This window comes from Neoarius graeffei, chromosome 27 (assembly GCF_027579695.1).
Source record: "Neoarius graeffei isolate fNeoGra1 chromosome 27, fNeoGra1.pri, whole genome shotgun sequence".
Lineage (NCBI taxonomy): Eukaryota > Metazoa > Chordata > Actinopteri > Siluriformes > Ariidae > Neoarius > Neoarius graeffei.
In genome coordinates this window covers 24,741,661-24,756,501 of record NC_083595.1, presented here as the reverse complement: position 1 = coordinate 24,756,501, position 14,841 = coordinate 24,741,661, and the positions used below count along the sequence as shown (strand labels likewise).

Genomic DNA, 14,841 nt, shown 5'->3' with positions numbered 1-14,841 from the left:
CACATCTGGAAAGACACCATCAATGCTGAAAGGTATATCCAGGTTCTAGAGCAACATATGCTCCCATCCAGACGACGTCTCTTTCAGGGAAGACCTTGCATTTTCCAACATGACAATGCCAAACCACATACTGCTTCAATTACAGCATCATGGCTGCGTAGAAGAAGGGTCCGGGTACTGAACTGGCCAGCCTGCAGTCCAGATCTTTCACCCATAGAAAACATTTGGCGCATCATAAAACGGAAGATATGACAAAAAAGACCTAAGACAGTTGAGCAACTAGAATCCTACATTAGACAAGAATGGGTTAACATTCCTATCCCTAAACTTGAGCAACTTGTCTCCTCAGTCCCCAGACGTTTACAGACTGTTGTAAAGAGAAAAGGGGATGTGTCACAATGGTAAACATGGCCTTGTCCCAACTTTTTTGAGATGTGTTGTCATGAAATTTAAAATCACCTAATTTTTCTCTTTAAATGATACATTTTCTCAGTTTAAACATTTGATATGTCATCTATGTCCTATTCTGAATAAAATATGGAATTTTGAAACTCCCACATCATTGCATTCCGTTTTTATTTACAGTTTGTACTTTGTCCCAACAGCGGCCGGCGAGGGCCTTCTGTGTGGAGTTTGTATGTTCTTCCCGTGTCTGCGTGGGTTTCCTTCGGGTGCTCCGATTCCCCCCACAGTCCAAAGACATGCAGTAAGGTTGACGTGGGGCGGCCTTGGGCTGAAGTGTCCTTGAGCAAGGTACCTAACCCCGACTGCTGCCCGGGCGCTGTATGTGGCTGCCCACTGTTCTGGGTGTGTGTGCGTGTGTTCACTGCTTCAGATGGGTTAAATGCAGGGGATGAATTTCACTGTGCTTGAAGTGTGCATGTGACAAATAAAGGTTTCTTTCTTTTTCACCAACCATTTTAATCGGAACACGTCTATATGTATGTGCATGCGCAGTGCACAACTGTTACACTCACTCTTACATTCTTACAACATGATGACCTAAGGGGTGTTCACACGGCAACTTTTACTCCGGTGTAGCACCGGGGCTGCCCCAGTAGAGCGTTCACACGGTACAAAGTTATACCGGTGTAGCCCCTGAAAGCTGCTTAAACCAGTGCAAATCTAACCCTGCTCGGGAGGTGGTTTAAGAAATTTACTCCGGAGTAAATGCTAGTTTGTGCGGCAGCACTTATATAAAATGGGACGTCTGAACACTACAGTGGTAGACTCGCTACGCGTGCGCATTAGGAGAGTTGATTACATACGGGCATTGCATAATTTGCATCCTGGTATTTTGCGCTTCCAAAATGGCGAATATCAACAACAACAGAACTGCGTGTCTTCCAGTGTTGCCAGATTGGGCGGTTTTAAGTGCATTTTGGCGGATTTGAACATATTTTGGGCTGGAAAACGTCAGCAGTATCTGGCAACACTGGTGTCTTCATCCACATTGTTTTCCCGGCGCTTGGTGATGCCATGACAACCAGGAAAAGGAAGTACATTTTCACGCATGCGCATATTTCATTTCTGCATTATTACTATCGTATAGCACGGTTGTAAAAACTACCGTGTGATCACAAGTGGGGCTGCACCGGTGCTAACATGCTTCTCTCTAGTAAGCAGGTTTGTGACGTGTGAACGCTCCACAAAATTTATACCGGTGTAAGATATATTGCAACAAATACATCGGTGCAGCATCGATGCAAATATGTGCCATGCGAACACCCCTATAGTGGCTGCAGCCTCAATGTGAGGCCGTAGCCAGAAAAACAGAATGTGAAGATTTGCAAATCATGGAAACCCTATATTCCATTGAAAATAGTACAATGTATCAAATGTTGAAACTGAGAAATTGTATGAGAATTGTATATGCTCATTTTGAATTTGAAAGTTGGTTTTTATTCACTGAGAAAAGCGATCTTTTTAGATGGCAAGAATCGCGTTGCTATGGCAGTGGGATTGTTTACTAGTATCTGTGTCAGTACTACATATGCGTTATCTAGCCAAATGAGATTTAAACTTCAGAAAAGTGAAGTCTGGAGTGGCACGGTGGTGTCGTGGTTAGCACTGTCACCTCACAGCAAGAAGGTTCTGGGTTCGAGCCCAGTGGCTGATGGGGGCTTTTCTGTGTGGAGTTTTCATGTTCTCCCTGTGTCTCCGTGGGTTTCCTCCAGGCACTCCGATTTCCCCCACAGTCCAAAGACAGTCCAATTAGGTTAGGCTAATTGGTGGCTCTAAATTGACCATAGGTGTGAATGGTTGTTTGTCTCTATGTGTCAGCCCTGCGATGATTTAGCGACTTGTCCAGGGTGTACCCTGCCTGTCACCCATAGTCAGCTGGGATAGGTTTCCTGCAACCCTGCACAGGATGATGGCTGGATGGAAGTGAAGTCTGTTGATTCCTGGATTTTGTTGCCAGTAAAAATCACATTACACATTACAAAAAATTTCTAATTCGATTTTAAGAAATAGAAACCTTTGTTTGTCACATACCGGTATACAGTGCCTTGCAAAAGTATTCATCCCCCTTGGTGTTTGTCCTGTTTTGTTGCATTACAAGCTGGAATTAAAATGGATTTTTTGGGGGTTAGCACCATTTGATTTACAGAACATGCCTACCACTTTAAAGGTGCACATTGTTTATTGTGACACAAACAATAATTAAGATGAAAAAAACAGAAATCTGGAGTGTGCATAGGTATTCACTCCCCCACCCCCCAAAGTCAATACTTTATAGCGCCACCTTTTGCTACAATTACAGCTGCAAGTCTTTCGGGGTATGTCTCTATTAGCTTAGCACATCTAGCCACTGGGATTTTTGCCCATTCCTCAAGGTAAAACTGCTCCAACTCCTTCAAGTTAGATGGGTTGCATTGGTGTACAGCAATCTTCAAGTTATGCCACCAATTCTCAACTGGATTGAGGTCTGGCTTTGATAAGGCCATTTCAAGACATTTAAATGTTTCCCTTTAAACCACTCCAGTGTAGCTTTAGCAGTATGTTTAGGGTCATTGTCCTGCTAGACTGTGAACCTTTGTCCCAGTCTCAAACCTCTGGCTGACTCAAAGAGGTTTTCCTCCAGAATTGTCCTGTATTTAGTGCCATCCATCTTTCCTTCAGTCCTGACCAGCTTTCCTGTCCCTGCAGATGAAAAACATCCCCACAGCATGATACTACCACCACCATGATTCATTGTAGGGATGGTGTTTTCAGGATGTTGGGTTTGCGCCATACATGGCATTTCCCATGATGGCCAAAAAGTTCAATTTTTGTCTCATTTGACCAGAGAATGTGTTTGGGGAGTCTGCCACATGTTGTTGGGCAAACTCCAAATGTGATTTTTTAAGCAATGACTTTTTTCTGGCCACTCTTCCATAAAGCCCCACTCTGTGGCGTGTATGGCTTAAAGTGGTCCTATGGACAGATACTCCCATCTCCTCTGTGGATCTTTGCAGCTCCTTCAGTCTTATCTTTGGTGTCTTTGTTGCATCTCTGATTAATGCCCTCTTTGCCTGGTCTGTGAGTTTTGGTGGGTGGCCTTCTCTTGTCAGGTTTGCAGTGGTGCCATATTCTTTCCATTTTGCTATAATGGATTTAATTGTGCTCCGTAGGATATTCAAAGTTTGGGATATTTTTTATGACCCAACCCTGAGCTATACTTCTCCACAACTTTGTCTCTGACCTGTTTGGAGTGCTCCTTGGTTTTCATGTTGCTTGCTTAGTAGTGTTGCAGAGTCAGGGTCCTTCCAGAACAGGTTGATTTCTCTACACATTATGTGACAGATCATGTGACACTTTGATTGCAAACAGGTGGATCTTAATCAACTAATTATGTGACTTATGAAGTGAATGGGTTGGACCAACTCTTATTTAGGGGTTTCGTACGAAAGGGGATGAATACCTATGCACACTCCAGATTTCTGTTTTTTCATCTTAATTATTGTTTGTGTCACAATAAAACCACAATGTGCACCTTTAAAGTGGTAGGCATGTTGTATAAATCAAATGGTGCTAACCCTCCAAAAATCCATTTTAATTCCAGCTTGTAATGCGACAAAACAGCACAAACACCAACGGGGATGAATACTTTTGCAAGGCACTGTACATTACAGCACAGTTAAGTTCTTTCTCTGTATTTAACCTATTTGAAGCAGTGAAAATGTGCGCGCGCGCGCGCACACACACACACACACACACACAGAATGAGAATAGTGGTGCCCGGCGATTTTTTTTAAAGAATTAGAAGCCTTTTTTGTCACATACATATAACAGCACAGTGAAATTTCTTTCTTTGTATTTAACACATCTAAAGCAGTGAACACACAGAGAGACACACATAAGCAGTGAACACACACACAGAATAGTGGTGCTCGGCAATTTTTTTTTAAGAATTAGAAGCCTTTATTTGTCACATATACATATTACAGCACAGTGAAATTTCTTTCTTTGCATTTAACCCATCTAAAGCAGTGAACACACACAGAGACACACACACACACACACACCAGTGAAGAGATGCATTCCAGCACTCCTGATTTTAATTTTTTTTAGAATTAGAATGCTTTATTTGATGGTCCTGTGTAATGAAGTTAAACAGCGTTCTAGCGTGTCGTTAACGTCACAGGCAGATATCCGGTTTCATTGTAAATGGTTGTGTCCAGGTAAGCCTATTTTTAGCAATATCATAACTTTTAGAATGGATAAATTGTTGTTATAAAGTTTTATTTTTATTTATAAACATGCGGAGGGCACCTCAGGGCACTTGTGATTGGCAAATGGCATTTATTTCTGGATTCTGTTTGACTTTAAAATTGTGGCAGTAGGACGGGTACAGTTATTTCTTCCACACCTGATTTCTGAATGTTGGTTAATTTTTTGAGGAACAAAAAATGGCTATATACTTGTGACGGTGGCGCCTCATGCGCCCTCTGCTTCGCTCCTCACCTCCCCACACCGCGAGTGCTAAACGAGCAGCGCCCTTTCAGCGCCATTATTGCTGGGGTTTCATGTGACGTCACATCCGCCTCATTAGTTATTCAAAACTTTAGCTGATGGTCTACCAAAGCTCAGTTGACAAAGCGTTTGTACGGAGAAGGTCTGTTGCTCACATGAAAAATGCCTTACGCTTGCGTTGTTTTAGATTGTTTGAATCGATCAAACCATGAAACTGAAAAATTTCTCCAGGGTTCCCTGTGAACTAATAAAAAAGGGTGAATGAACACAGGATTTCACAAAAAGACGTTGAGAAAGGTGGCTTTTGAACCTCTCACTGAAATCGAAGGGAGCCGAGTCGAAGCATACTCGAGTGTGCAGCAATCACTTCGTGAAAGGTTTGTATATCCCTCTCAGCTACTGTATGTTGTTAGTGTTTTCCAAGTACTTTTCTTGCTATGTGTTGTTATTTTACAGTACTTTTTTAGTCACAAAGCACTAAAGTCCCCAGCTGTTTCTTTTTTTACTCCTCACAAAGTCCATATGCATGAAGGTCATGACAAAATTCTTACCCAGCCATACAGTTACAATGTGCCGTGATCATGTCTCCGTCTTGTTTAACTAAGATCTAGGTCTTTAAAGGGGATTCTGATGAACTGTTATTTGTTTACACTTCAACTTGCAGCACTTCGTAGTAAAGACGCGAACGAAAAGCTTCAAAAAAACATACTTAGCTGGGCCAAAACAATACAGGATTCATTCGGCAGCGACTTGATACCGAGGTCCTTTACCCAGCCACATACAAAAAAAGTTGTAAGCCTCCATACTCTTCCACGCTTTCATCTGTTTTGCACTGTGGAAGGATATCTGCAACACCAGATAGTTTGAGATGTCAGGGAACTCGACTGAAGGGTAGTTTTCGAGATTATATGACAAATCCTTCTTTCCCAGACTGTAGGGTTCTATTCCATTGCACATAGCAATCTTCTGAATATATCTACAGCAAGCAGTGGCTTCTAGATTACGAACACACTGATAAGTTATCGCTAGTTGTTTGCACTACGGCAGCTGTTTAGACCACCAGCTATTTCACTTCTGATAAAACTGCTAAGAAAAGTCACATGACTGAAACCCAGCAATTCTGAAGAGCCAAGCGGCACATGGCTGTGGGGTGGAGCCACAAAAGCAGTCCCAGTTGGTACTTGTTCAGTGGCGCCTCTCTTCACCCTCCAGCTTCTCACAGGAGATTGTCAGAAGGTGCCAACACCAACTACATCAGTGAGTTGAGTTTTACAAGTCCTCTGCAGGTCATGCCACTCTCTGCTCCTACACAGCAAATTCCTCAGTGTTGAATTAACACTTTCAGAGTTAATTTGTGTCCAATTGGACCTATATAAACACAGTAGGGTGTTAAATCAACACTCTGGGTCTTAATTCAACACTGGGAATTTTGCTGTGTAGCTATCTCTGAGGCAATTTCGCGGAAGATGAAGAAATCCCCTGTGCCCGAGTACCCTGGGAATTCCTGCCCACCTCAGCCAAGGATGGAAGCCCCTCATGCATTCCTCTGGGGCTCTTCGTGGTCTTTTCCCGGTGCCTGCCCGACCAGCTCTCACTCTCCACATGCCTGCACCATGCCACCTCACAGCCATAGCATTACAATTCCCCAACCCTTAATTAAATAAAGAGCGCTTTTTTCTTGCAACTGAATTCCTGGGTTAGTGTCTGTTTCCAGATACTCACATTCTCACTACAGAACTGAAATTTGCTGTTTTTTATACACTAATATAATTGTATTTATCTTCGTTTTAAATAGATGAAACGTATTTTAAGAAGTACCCAAACCGTTACCTTGCAAAGCCTATTCTCAAATGTAGGACTTTCTGCTTCTTTGCAGCTGGAGCATGTGTCCCTGTGATCTCAGCATGCTCCTCACTGTCTTGATTAGACCGGACAAAATTACCTGATTTTAGTGAGAAACTTATGAGTTAACTTTTGTTTGCACATTTTGCATTTGTCTGTTCAACCAAGCAATTGTATAGTGACTCTTTGCCGGTACGCTGCAAAAAACTGAATTTGAGGAGAAAATTCCTTAATACTAGTGAAATTATCTTGCTGCATGGACAGATAATTTTACTTGACAAGATATCTTGGAATAAGTTGGTTACAATCTAGAACTAGTTTTAATAATCTCAGAGTTGATGTCTTGTATTCTTCTACCCTGCAAAAATGATATCTTAACAAGTTAGAATATCTTGAATATAGTTGAAACAATCTAGCATTTCCTATTAGAAGAATACAAGACATCAACTCTGAGATTATTAAAACTAGTTCTAGATTGTAACCAACTTATTCCAAGATGTCTTGTCAAGTAAAATTATCTGTCCATGCAGCAAGATAATTTCACTAGTATTAAGGAATTTTCTCCTCAAATTCAGTTTTCAGTTTTTTGCAGTGTATCAGCGGCCATGAGTTCTGAAGCGAAACTTTGAACTTTGCAAGTGAACAAAGTAGTATCTGACTGGCTTATTCAATTACAGAATTTTTAATTCTCAAATGTACCTGCTTGTCACAAGTTTGTTTGTCCCACAAACAAACAAACCTGTGACAAGCAGTGTTAGCAATATGTAGCTTAGTTGTTTACTAGCAGTCTAATTTTCTCAGTTAACAATGGATATTGAAGAAAATTGGAAACCATAGAGCAAGCTACATTAATTCTTGTCTTTTTTAACACAACCACTGTAGCTATTATTTGCTAGAAAACAATGGTTCCATAGCAGTGGCTATATGAATTATAGCCCATGAATTAGATGTAATGGTAGCTGTGGCAGCCATCAGTGGCAGCACACTTAATCAGATACATGTTTAGCTTCCACGTATCATTTATGTTCATTTGAAGATACACACATTGTTGAATTAAAGTAGGTGTATAAAAGATCTTTACTTACCATAAAAATTACATGTACTTTATTTACTTTGAATGTACAGTACCAGTCAAAAGTTTGGACACACCTTCTAATTCAACAGTTTTTCTTTATTTTTATTAATTAAAAGACACTTCATGCCAAATTAATGATGGACTGTTGTTTCTCTTTACTTAGTTGAGTGGCTCTTAACATAATATGGATTACTACAGTTGTGAAATAGGGCTATTTACGGTATTTTTATTATTTACTATTTACTGTTTGATCTCAAGCGTATTAAGAAGGCAAGAAATTGAACTAATCAACTTTAATCAAATCAAATCAAGTTTATTTGTATAGCGCTTTTAACAATAAACATTGTCGCAAAGCAGCTTTACAGAATTTGAACGACTTAAAACATGAGCTAATTTTATCCCTAATCTAGCTAACTTTAGACAAGGCACAACTGTTAACTGAAAAGCATTCCATGTGACTACCTCATGAAACTGGTTAAGATAATGCCAATAATGTGTTTGTATCAAGGTGTTTGTATCAAGCGTCATCAAGGTAAACGGTGGCTACTTTGAACAATCTAAAATATGAAACATACAGAAAACCCTATCAATGAGTAGTTCTGTCCAAACATTTAACTGGTTATGTCTATAATTATATAACATGCATATATATAATTTTTTACACTGTTTTGCCGGTCACGCAGAGTGTAGCAACAGCAATTTGGATTAATCAGGATACTAGAGAAACTAGGTTTATTCCTTTTTAAAGTTCAGGTAAATTACAGTTTACAGATTATTCATGACTGTGTCAGAATTTCAGGAGTCTTCAGTGCATGAGGAGCAGATGCATTCTCATAGGCAGTCACTGCATGGAATCTCTAGATCATAAATGCAGCCTTCAACCTTGGAACTAGACATCAAAATAACAGTCACATTTATACAGTATACACATTAAACATATTCACAAAAGCTCACAATACTGTACTCACTAAGGAACCATTCTGCAGTTGTAAGTAATCTTTGTATCCAAAGCACTTTGTAGAATGTGCAAAGAGGAATGATTGCATGCAGTCCTGTTAACAAAAGAGTGAAGGATGCCTTTAGAATAACAGTGTAATTCTCATAGCCCTGATTCTTAGAAGGGTCATATGTCTAATAATACCATTAGGGCATCTACTTTATTCACAGCAGAGGTAATTTTAAAATAACTGTTAAGAGGCAGATTTATTTCAGCTTTAATTCATTATATCAGAATTGCAGTGGGCCAAATATTTACATACACCAAGTTGACTGTTTCTTTAAACATTCTGGAAGATTCTAGAAATTGATGTACTGACTGGAAGCTTCTGATTGGCCAATTGTTATCATTTGGAATAAATTGGTGGCACACTGGCTATAAAAGGGCCTACATTTAATGACACTGCCTTTTGCCCTTGATATGAAAAATTCAGGCATCTCAGCCAAGAAACAAACAAACAAACAAAAAACACAAACAAACAAACAACAACAAAAAAAAAACTGGCCAGCAACAGGTCTGGTTCCTCGTGAGGAGCAATTTCCAAATAATTTAAGGCACCGCAAGCATCTATACAAACAACTGTATGCAAGTACAGACAGCTTGGGAGCACACAAACACTGCATCATTCATGAAAGGGGCACAAATTAACTCCCAGTCAGGAACTAATTTTGGTCCGAAAGGTTCAACTGGACTCCAAGACAACAACAAAAGAACTGGTGAAAGATACAAAACTAAGTACTACTAATAATAATAGTTCTACATCACCATGGCCTGAAAGGCTGTCATGCAAGGAAGAAGCCCCGACCATATAAAAAACACTATAAAAAAGACTATAAAAAGGCATTATAAAAAGTCAGATTGAAGTTGACAGATGATCAACAGCCTTTGGAAGGAGTGTAAGGATGAGGATTTTAATCCAAAGTACACCATCTCAACTGTGAAGCACAAAGGTGGAAGCATTATGTTGTAGGAGTGTTTTGCTGGAAAAGAGACTAGTGTATGAAATAAAATAGATTGCATCATGAGGAAAAAAAAGATTCTCTAGAAATACTGAATATACTGCCGTGAACTCCTGTAAATGATATCTCAATCAGCATATATTTGAAAATGAGCATGGTTTCATACAGTGGTGCTTGAAAGTGTTAGGACATTCATTTCTATGGGCCTTTTTGGATATACGTGAGATCTCGCCTGCAGATGGCGCCAAGACACAATCAATAATACTGTGCCTCTCAACTTCAGTTCGACAGGGAATCTTTGCGTGATTTTCTGCCGTCTCCTCACAATGCGGCGGGTTGCAATATCTGGTGGACTGGGAGGGCTATGGTCCTGAGGAGCGCTGCTGGGTTCCTGCTCGGGATGTCCTAGATAAAGAACTGTGTCGGGACATCCATTCGGCCCATCCGGATCGCCCTGGGAACGTCAGGAGACGCTCCTGGGGGGGGGGGGGGGGGGTCCTGTTAGGACTAGGACTGTTTTGGCCTCTAGAGGCCGCTGTTATTTCCTTTTCGTGTCATGTTTGTTTTGGCCTCTAGAGGCCGCCACTGTTCCTGTGTTTTGTGTTTGTGTTAATTGCCTGTTTAGTCCTGATTATTTTCACCTGTGTTCAATTTAGTTTGTGTATTTATACCCCCTTAGTTCAGTCCTCTTGTCACGGAGTCTTTGTGCTTTTATGTTTATCTCCAGTTTCCTCTGTACCGTGTTCTTTGTTTTGCACTTTGCTTTTCTTTTGGACCTAGTAGTTACTGTGTTTTTGGATCTTCTGAGCTTTGGTATTTTTGCTTTTTTCTCTTCTGTTTTTTTGGCTTTTGTTTTGTACTTTTGGATTTTTTATTTTTTCCCTTATATCTTCTGAGCGTTTTTGGATTATTACTTTTTGGATTTTTTTTGTGTATATATTGTAAATAAACCTTTTGATACTTTTTTCTACTTCTGCCTCACGCCTCTGCATTTGAGTCATCCCCCTGGTGGCCTAGTGGGGGTTTGCTGGATCATCACACCAACGAACCAGGTTCGAATCCCAGCAAAACCCTAACAGAAAGACTCCGTCATGACCGACTCAGCAGAGGCTGCTTCAACTGTCTACCCGGCCAACCATCAGGGAATTATGGCAGCTTTGACACGCTTCGGAGCGACCATGGATGCTCATGGACGTACACTCACCAGCCAACATGAGGCCCTTGCTCGCCACGAGGAACTGCTTCAGCAAATTGGGTGAACCCTGGCACAGCTGACATCTCTGCCTGCATCTCCTGATCCTGCTCCAGTGCCTCCTGCCATGCTGCCTTCTTCACCTCGTGAACCCAGCCTTCCTGCACCACAGAGGTATGACGGCAAGCACAGTGAGTGCCGAGAGTTCCTTACCCAGTGTCAACTCACCTTTGAGCTTCAGCCTACCACCTACACTACGGATTGCCGCAAGATTGCCTTTGTGATACCCTTATTAGCTGGTAAGGCGCGAGCCTGGGCTACTGCTATCTGGCAGAGACAGGGACCTGAGTCCCTTGATTTCCAGCTGTTTTCTGAAGAGATGCTTCGGGTCTTCGATCAGGCAGACATCAGTACCGACGCAGCCCGAAAGCTCATGTCCATCCGGCAAGGAGGAAGCGTTGCAGATTACGCCATCTCGTTCCGGACGCTCGCAGCAGTAAGTGGATGGAATGAGACTGCCCTGGTGTCAGCCTTCCACCATGGTCTGTCTGACCCCATCAAGGACGGTCTGGCCTCTATTGGATGCCCAAGTGACCTCGAAACTCTCATCTCACATGCTATTCGTCTGGACAACAGGATTAGAGAACGCCGCCAAGTCTTGAGCCCCCCCAGCCTCCCTACCTCTACCTGGAGCCCGTCTACCTCCTTCAGTGACTGTCCAGAACCCATGCAAGTGGGTCGTACTCACCTCTCCGCATCTGAGAGGGAGCGCAGAAGGAGGGACAAGTGCTGCATCTACTGTGGCAAGCCTGGTCACTTCCGAGCATCATGTCCCTAACTCTCGGGAAAAGGACTGCCCCGTCCAGCCGAGGGAGGGTTGTGACGGGGCCTACCCTCTCTCCCGGACTCCCTGGCCAAGGAATCTACATCCCGGTCTCCATCTCCCGGGGTGAGTCTGTCCATTACTGTCAAGCTTTGTTAGACTCAGGGGCGGCTGGGAACTTTATGGATATTCACTTCGCCTAAAGTATCAATGTTCCGACTGCACCTCTTGAAGTCCCACTGTCTGTGTCTGCCCTCGATGGCCAAGCATTAGGTGATGGAAGAGTCACCCAAGTTACTTCTCCAGTCTTCCTCCAGTCTCAAGGTCACAAGGAAGAAATATCCCTGCACCTGATTCCTTCACCTGAGTTCCCAGTTATTCTAGGCCTTCCTTGGCTTACTCGCCAGAACCCTCGCATAGACTGGGTAACAAGCCAGGTTGTGGAATGGGGCCCTGCATGCCATGCCTCTTGTTTGCTCTCTAGCTCTCCTGTGTCTCCTGCCGAGCCCCCTGATCTCACCGAGTTATCTCAAGTTCCCACAGAGTACTGGGATCTCAAAGAGGTCTTCAGCACGAGCAGGGCCGCCGTTTTTCCTCCACACCGGGCCTACGACTGTGCCATCGACTTGCTCCCTGGGACTACCCCTCCTCGTGGCAGACTGTTTTCCCTCTCTCAGCCAGAACGCAAGGCCATGGAGGAATACCTCAAAGACGCCCTGGTCTCTGGCAAGGCAAGGCAAGTTTATTTATATAGCACATTTCATACACAATGGCAGTTCAATGTGCTTTACAGAAGTAAAAACAAAACAGTAAACAATAGAGAAATAAAATTACATAAAATAATTTTATCTTTATTCTAAAGTAATTAATTAAAAGAATTAAAAGAAAATAATAAGAATTAAACAGTAGAAATAAAATATTAAAATGCCAAAAAGAAAAAGGAGAAAAAGAAAGAGAAAGGGAAAAAAAACTAGCAGAATAAAATAGAATAAAGTTAAAGTAAATTTAAAACATGCAGAGAAAGTAAAGATTATAAAAAATGTAAAAATATTAATTATTTAACAGAAAGCATCTGAAAACAACTTGGTCTTTAACCTAGATTTGAAGCTGCCAACAGCAGGAGCATTTTTAATGTCCTCTGGCAGTTGGTTCCATAGCTGTACTGCATAGTAGCTAAAAGCTGCTTCACCACACTTTGTTTTAACAACTGGTTTTAATAGTAAATTTTTCTGTTGCGATCTGGTAGATCTGATTGGGTTAGGTCGCTGCAACATATCAGAGAGGTAATTGGGCCCTGTACCATTTAGAGATTTGTACACCAGCAGCAATGCTTTAAAGTCAATTCTGTAGCTTACTGGAAGCCAGTGAAGGGACCTTAGAATTGGAGTAATGTGCTCTGTTCTTTTTGTTCGTGTGAGAACCCTAGCCGCTGCATTTTGAACCAGCTGAAGTCATTTGATGGTCTTTTTTGGCAGGCCTGTGAAAAGGCCATTGCAGTAATCAACCCTACTAGAGATGAAGGCATGTATTAGTTTTTCCAGATCATGTTTTGACATAAGTCCTCTTAGTTTGGAAATGTTTTTTAGGTGATAAAATGCCGTTTTAGTGATTGCTTTCATGTGACTGTCAAAGTTTAGCTCGCTGTCAATGAAAACACCAAGATTTTTAACCATTTCTTTAGTTTTAATCCCTTTTGTGTCAAGAATAGTGGTAATCCTGAGTCTTTCATCTTTTTTTCCAAATAGAATTACTTCTGTTTTATGTGTTCAGCTGAAGAAAATTTTGTGACATCCAGCTATTGATTTGATCGATGCACTGGTAGAGACATTCAAGGGGGGCATAATCATTTGGTGATAGAGCAAAATAAATTTGGGTATCATCTGCATAGCAGTGATACAAAATTGAATTTTTATTGATAATTTGCCCAAGTGGGAGCATATAAAAGTTGAAAAGTAATGGTCCAAGAATCGACCCCTGGGGGACACCACAGGTCAAGGGCATTGACGTTGAGGAACAATTTCCCAGGGTAACAAAAAAGCTTCTATCTTTTAAGTATGATTTTAACCAATTGATAACTTTACCAGTCAATCCAACCCAGTGTTCAAGTCGATATAGCAGTATGTTGTGATCAACAGTATCAAAAGCTGCACTGAGGTCCAGTAATACCAGGACCGATGTTTTGCCTGCATCAGTATTAAGACGTATGTCATTTATAACTTTAATCAGCGCTGTTTCAGTGCTATGATTGGCACGAAATCCTGACTGAAAATTATCAATACGGCTGTTTGATATCAAGAAGGCAGTTAATTGATTGAAGACAATTTTTTCCAGGATTTTCCCGATGAATGGTAGATTTGATATTGGCCTGTAATTATTTAACACTGAAGGATCCAGATTATTTTTTTAAGAAGGGGCTTTACAACAGCTTTTTTTTAGGGACACAGGAACAACACCAGTCTCCAAGGATGTATTTATAATTTGAAGCACATCTGTAATTATAAGATGAAGAACAGACTTAAAAAAGTTGGTGGGCAGAATGTCCAGTTCAGATGTTGAGGAACTGAGATTTTGTACAGTTTTTTCAAGAGTCTCATAATCAATTAAACAAAATTCTGACATTGTGTTAAAGTTATCTATCTGTGTCATTGGTGATTGCAGTTTTTCAGTTTTTTGCAACTGAGATATATTATGAGAAATATTCTGCCGTATTTTATCAATTTTACCTTTGAAGAAGGATGCAAACTCATTGCATTTATTAACTGAGAGAAGTTCAGGTGCTAATTGTGGTGGGGGATTAGTTAGCTTCTCTACTGTTGAAAATAGCACACGGGCATTGTTCATATTCCTGCTGATGATATTGGAGAAGAAAGACTGTCTTGCTTTACGAATTTCATAATTATAATTACAAAGCATCTCTTTATGGATTTGATAATGGATGTGAAGTTTAGATTTGCGCCAATTTCTTTCAGTCTTTCTACATTCTCTCTTTAGCAGTTT

The 14,841-nt window shown here is 41.2% G+C and overlaps 1 protein-coding gene across 7 annotated transcripts in view; it reads right to left on the bottom strand.

Moving 5' to 3' along the window:
- Positions 1-8,588: 8,588 nt before the first annotated feature.
- The window catches only part of LOC132875296 (ADP-ribosyl cyclase/cyclic ADP-ribose hydrolase 1), an 85,560-nt gene continuing 79,307 nt past the window's right edge, over positions 8,589-14,841 (bottom strand). For 5 of the 7 annotated variants that reach the window (XM_060912044.1, XM_060912045.1, XM_060912048.1 and 2 more), the window contains 2 exons: positions 8,842-8,925; positions 8,589-8,762 (listed from right to left, as the gene is read on the bottom strand). In XM_060912044.1, coding sequence (XP_060768027.1) covers positions 8,705-8,762; positions 8,842-8,925 — 142 coding nt within the window. In that variant the 3' untranslated portion in view covers positions 8,589-8,704. The other 2 variants (XR_009651784.1, XM_060912046.1) reach the window with 2 other exon arrangements.